At 31.6% G+C, this 6,113-nt stretch overlaps 1 protein-coding gene and 1 non-coding gene across 3 annotated transcripts; one reads left to right on the top strand and one right to left on the bottom strand.

The window, feature by feature from the left end:
* Nucleotides 1-2,393: 2,393 nt before the first annotated feature.
* LOC130986634 (probable diphthine methyl ester synthase) lies at nt 2,394-4,608 on the top strand. Of its 2 annotated transcripts, none has more exons than XM_057910095.1 (6): nt 2,394-2,819; nt 2,915-3,039; nt 3,275-3,504; nt 3,595-3,634; nt 3,726-3,817; nt 4,280-4,608. In XM_057910095.1, exons 1-6 carry the CDS (start codon nt 2,670-2,672, stop codon nt 4,468-4,470), a joined length of 828 nt encoding a protein of 275 aa, XP_057766078.1. In that variant the 5' UTR covers nt 2,394-2,669; the 3' UTR covers nt 4,471-4,608. The 2 variants fall into 2 exon arrangements, with proteins under 2 accessions (XP_057766078.1, XP_057766079.1); XM_057910096.1 differs by having other exon boundaries at nt 2,599-2,819; nt 4,292-4,608.
* TRNAS-UGA (transfer RNA serine (anticodon UGA)) lies at nt 2,426-2,507 on the bottom strand. Its single transcript has one exon. It is a non-coding gene; the product is annotated as a tRNA-Ser (tRNA).
* Nucleotides 4,609-6,113: the final 1,505 nt, after the last annotated feature.

The following is a 6,113-nucleotide window of genomic DNA, read 5'->3' as shown; positions in this document are numbered from 1 at the left end:
TAATGGATCATGTGTGGGTGCTAATAAGAGTTACTTTGATAACATATACGCTGTCAAAGTTGAAGAAAGTTTGAACTAGTGGTGGTTCATGTTTAGACCATTTAATTTGATTTTGATAACCTTAGCCATTGAGTTCTCATGATTATGCCCATCATAAATGTTTTGATTAAGACTATACATCTTTTAAAATGACCATACAATTTTGGTTGTTTAGTCATTCCCATCATCAAATGTTAGCATTGATGATAGGAGCCAAACGCTTACAAATTACAATGGCTTCGAAATCACATAAAAGAAAGAAGAAAAATCTTTCTTATTTTGTAAATTATAAATTAATAGTATGGATTAATGATCTTAATTAGTATGGTCTACCATAAATATTTTTTATACATTAAAAATATTATCGCAAAATAAATAATTGTTGTATATATAAAGAAGCATAATTTCGTATGAAAATCAATCATGATCATTCATTTACTCAAGATCTATAAACCAATTTGATTTTTAGATTGTGATAATTTTCACTTGGACCCAGGGGCGGTGCCAGATTGTAGATTTGGGGGGTCCAATTTTTTTTTTTAAATTAATAATCAAATTAAAAAATAAAAAATAAATTAAATTAAATTAAAAATAAATAATAATCATTCAAACAATTATAATAGAAACAATACATTCGTGTGGCCATTTTGAAGAAGGAAACACATATTTTGGCCACTAATTTAAAAAACTCAAAATCTAGTGATATAATTAAGTGCATGTTACAATATTTTGGGTTGGCCATTTGTAATTTTGTCTTACATTATTGAATTGCATGTTACAATATTTTGTGATATAACTATCTTTTTACCGACAGGCCTAGTTCATTAAGTGCAAGCGAGATGATCAAAACTACAACAAGTTGCGTTGGACAAAAGAGAGGTGAAAGAATCCACAGAAATCTCGCGTGATGATGTGAGATTTCTCTCTTCGTATTTTTTAAGGAGAATTCATTAAAATCCATAAAATTTTAAAATTCACAAACTTTTGGATATCTAAAGATTTTTTAAGACTTTTTAAAATCCATATTGAATCACTCAATATTTTTAAAGACTTTTTTTTTTGAAAAAATATATTTTTTTTGAAAAATATTTTTAAAGATTTTTAAAAGTCTAGATTGAATACCCCAAAATTTTCAAAGTTCAAAAAAATCCTACAAACTTTACAACCAATACATCTCCCTTAATGTATCATATGAATGATATTTACTTGGAGAAAGGAAAATTTAACCTGTATTTAATTTTTGGAGAGAGCGAAAATTTTACTATTTTTTTAAATATCGTTATTAAACACTATATATTGCTATATTCATTATTCTCACAACGAAAAATTTTAACCTTATATATATATAGAGTGTATATTTAGATAAGTGAAAAAAGAAAACGAAAAGAGAATGATACGTCAATTTCCCCAAAGCCTTGGATACTACATTACTTAAAAGTTAAAGGCAAAATAATTTAGGACCAATTGTTGATGGCCTAATAGCAAATGTGGTCACTCTCCCAACACGCCTTCAATCATAAAAGGGTTTGTTGGAATGTCACGTTCATGCCCATTCCAATCCATACCAAAATTCCTAAATTTGCCTCACTTGAGGGGGGCATATATGTCCATGTGCATTATAACGTTCATTTGGAATTTGACCTTAATATACATATATATGAGTGTGGTCTATGTAGAAATGATTTTTCCCAAGTTGGTGGTGCTACGTAATAGTATTAATTTATTTAGTACTATTATTTTTCTTATCAAATTAAACCATGTCACTAGGGTTTATCAACTACCGTCAAGGACGAAGAAATATAATCAAACTTTCGTATTAAATATCCTTCAAAAAGAGGTGTTCACGATTTCAGATCCGATTTGAATCAGATTGTAATCATTCGCAAAAGATGTTTGATAGTTTATGGTTTGAACTTTGAATCGGCGCAGATTCACGGTTCCAAACCGTTTTATACTCCATCCGTCTATGAAGTGAGCACATATTAGAGGGTGACACAAATTTTAAAAAATTGATTAAGTGCATGTGAGTGGAATAAGGGGCTCAATTTTATTGAGTGCGTTGTGTGAGTACACTTATCAAAAAAAGAAAATAATTATTCATTTGGTGGACGAACCAAAAAGGAAATATATGTATTGATGACGTGGACGGAAGATAGTATTTATTTTTAATTTTTTCTTATATTGTTCTATATTTTTTAAATTATTGGCTTGAAATTCATGAAGCGTACATCAAAATAAATGAAAGAATAAGTTAATTACAAATTGTATTACAAAGTTACTTAGAAAAGCGAGTAGAAAATGTGTTAGGATGAGAGATGAAAATTGAAAAAGTTTAGGGGATTTCCGGCCGTTCGACAGAAGCCCTTTGATTGACAAAAATATAAATCGTCGACAGCAGGGTTCGAACCTGCGCGGGCGAAGCCCAACAGATTTCAAGTCTGTCTCCTTAACCACTCGGACATATCGACTGATTGTGATTAAGATCTTATTATTATTATTATTTAACTATAATTATAATTATAACAAATCCTGGGTTTATCTAGGGTTTATCTAGGGTTCGTATTTGAGAGTTGGGACCTCCCAAAATTACACCAACTCTACACAAAAGAAAATTCCCCAAAAAGGCGAGGATGTTATACATAATTGGATTGGGGTTAGGAGATGAGAAAGACATCACACTAAGAGGGCTCGAGGCAATCAAGAAATGCAGTAAAGTTTATATGGAGGCCTACACTTCTCTCCTCTCCTTCGGCATCACCTCCGATGGCCTCTCCAAATTGGTGGGCCTTTGTTAATTTCTCCTTTTATTCTTTATCTTTTCAATTTTTGTGTGTTAATTGTGCAATAAAGTTTGGATCTTTATGAATGTTTGCAGGAAAAGGTTTATGGGAGACCTATAATTGTCTCAGACAGGGAAATGGTTGAGGAGAAGGCAGATGACATGCTGTTAGAAGCTCAGGTTTCTGACGTGGCATTTCTGGTCGTTGGAGACCCTTTTGGGTATTTTATTTCTTTTCCATATCTCCAATTTCTGATTGTATAATAATTTAGATTATATAGTTGGATGATATCTGCTGGTTTTTAATTGTGTTGATAGATTGTGTAGTTTGGGTTAGAAGGAAAGGGTGATGGAGGTTTAGTTGAAACAATAGTTGTTTGTCATTGGCTGATAGCATTTTTGAGTTCATTGGGGCATTTTTGCATTGGTTTCAATTGTTATGGGCATTGTTTGCAGAGCAACAACACATTCTGATCTCGTTGTCCGGGCAAAGAAGTTGGGAGTGAATATTAAGGTTGTGCACAATGCCTCAGTTATGAATGCCATTGGAGTTTGTGGCTTGCAGCTCTATCGTTATGGAGAGACGATCTCAATCCCGTTTTTCACTGAAACTTGGAAGCCTGATAGCTTTTACGATAAGATTAAAAGAAATCGGGAACTTGGATTGCATACCCTTTGCCTGTTAGGTAATGTTGATATTTTGCTGCTGCTTAGATCATTAGAGACTTGTAAGATATCCTAAAATGTGCACTGATTGCATATGTTGCAATTTGCAGATATAAAGGTGAAGGAGCCTTCACTAGAGTCACTATGCAGGTTAGCTATTGATATGTGTTCTCGTGTAAACCTTAACATTGTCATTAGTTTGGAATTTTTAGTATAACTTTTTGACTGTATGTCGTTTCAGATGGAAAAAGGTTTACGAGCCACCAAGATTTATGACGATAAACACAGCAATAGAACAGCTCTTGGAGGTGGTGCAGAACCAACACGATTCAGGTAGTATGAATGTGCATTTCAGCGTGTTTGGATTTTTTGTGTTTTCATGAGTAGACGTATAAGTGATCCATTTCATTAGCTTGCTATAAACTTTCCAATTTGGAACCAAGTGTTATTTGATTTTATTGTGGGGAGGTGCATGATCACATGTCAAAGTGGTGTACTACTTGATACTTTGTAGATAATTGTTTGAGTTGAGAACTCCTAGTGATATTATGACATTTTGATGCTCAAGTAGATTATAAATTTGAGATTTAGAGACATGAGTATTATAAAATGTTAAACTGATGCAAATGTTTGGGGTGGGTGATATTGACACTAGTTTATTTCTAGCCTCTGTCACTGGTTTTATACATTAGACTAAAAGAAAGCAATCGTATTCATATTAGTGAAGTATGCTTCTTGTGATCATCTCAGAAAGTTGGGTTATTTAATTTGAACTAATTCACGTGTTGTTGTAAGCTTACAATGAAGACACGATGTGTGTTGGATTGGCGCGGGTGGGTTGTGAAGATGAGATGATAGTTGCAGGCTCCATGAAGCAGCTCTTGGCGATAGACTTTGGCCCCCCTTTGCATTGCCTTGTGATTGTGGGTGATACTCACCCTGTAGAACAAGAGATGCTTCACTTTTATCAAATCAACAATACTTGAAAATACCTTTTTTATCTTTTTTAGGATTGTGTTGTAACTCAATTATGTTATAATGCGATTTTGGTGCAGCATGCTGTTGGAAATATCTCTATCATTCACTACTAACAATATAGAATGTGATTCTCAACTTTAAGAGAAGTACGTCAGTGTTTGAGGCCTGGCCTCGTTGTGATTTTAGGTTCCTTTCTCTACTTTTGTTTGCCCAACAAAACAGAGATGAACATTTTATATCATCGGACTTGTTTGCCCAACAAAACAGAGATGAACATTTATAAAGAGACTAGTATACGCTCATTCCTGCAATGCACGATGGATATCGAAATTAAACGAAAAATATAAATAAATAAATAAATACAAAATATATTTAAAAATAAAATATAATAATTCACATCAATTACTCAATAAAATTCAGAATTTAAAAAATATAATTTTTTAATTTATACAAAGTGTAATGATAATTATAGTTATTAAATAAATTTATAAATTATTCGATAATGAAAATCTGCATTATGCATATTATTATATAGTATTATTCATTATAATAAATATTTTCATACACAAACATAAATAAAAAGTTGTAAATTTTTAATGAAGAGACAGAAAATAAAATATTTTAAAATTTTCATAACTTATTCATTTTAAATTAATTTTTGATGATTTTTGTACTATATTAAATTTAAGATACATATTGATTATTTTTTCATAAATAAAATTTGATGACGTTTAAGAAATAATTAAAATATAAAAAATAAAAAGAAAAAAATAGTGAAAAAATTGGTGGAAGAAGAGAGAAAAAAAGAGGGAAAAACTAGGGGGAAAAACTCTTCTTTTATAGTATATTATAAAAATGGTGCAAAGTGAACTTGTGTGAATGATACTCTCTCCGTCCGTCAAAAGTGTGACACAATTACTATATCGGGCGTCCACAAAGAGTGTACCACTTTCCTTTTAAGGAAATGGTCCCACCATCCACTTTAATCTTTTAACCTTACAAACACTCTTTATTTACAAAAATACCCACTCCAAATTCAATTTCAACCACATATCTCATAAAGTGGTGAGACCATTTTTCCACTACATCAAAATCATCATGAATTTTATTAAATACCATGCCCAACTAAAGTGCCCCACTTTGGCGGACTGATGAAGTACAATTTATAAGCAAGGCATGTAACTATTGAGACGTATGTGTAAAATTAGAATTTGTCAATTTTAAAATAATGGATGGATACATATTGATGTACACGTGTTTAATTTTAAAGTGGTGGATGGATTACGTGGGTGAAGGTGGATTAGTGAGATATATATGTAATTAATGTGTGAGTTCAATAAACTACTGTTGTAAGCTGAATAAATTATCGTTAAATATAAACATATAAGTTGAATAAACTGTCGTTAAATATTAGCAAGACGCTGTTAGAAAAATGAAGCTAAATAGGATGCCGTTAAACTGGTTCTTTATATAATATATAGATAAGGGTAATTCAAATGAAAATAAAGAGGGAAGTGACATTTATCTGCAAACTAAAATTACTTACCAATTATGTAATTCCTATAAAGTATCATCCTATTCTATACACTGCTAAGATTTGTGTAGTTTACCAGCAAAAGAGACACTGCACGCTCAGTCAAAAAGACACATC

The sequence above is a fragment of the Salvia miltiorrhiza genome, chromosome 5, assembly GCF_028751815.1.
Source record: "Salvia miltiorrhiza cultivar Shanhuang (shh) chromosome 5, IMPLAD_Smil_shh, whole genome shotgun sequence".
Lineage (NCBI taxonomy): Eukaryota > Viridiplantae > Streptophyta > Magnoliopsida > Lamiales > Lamiaceae > Salvia > Salvia miltiorrhiza.
Note: the sequence above shows the minus strand (reverse complement) of the source record. Positions and strands in the feature narration are given on the sequence as shown.

Excerpts from the sequence above, each read along its gene's own strand:
- LOC130986634 (XM_057910095.1), top strand. The coding sequence starts at position 2,670 with ATGTTATACATAATTGGATTGGGGTTAGGAGATGAGAAAGACATCACA. Across the intron at positions 3,040-3,274 it reads GTCGTTGGAGACCCTTTTGG|AGCAACAACACATTCTGATC; the intron begins GTATTTTATTTC and ends CATTGTTTGCAG. Across the intron at positions 3,818-4,279 it reads GCAGAACCAACACGATTCAG|CTTACAATGAAGACACGATG; the intron begins GTAGTATGAATG and ends TGTTGTTGTAAG.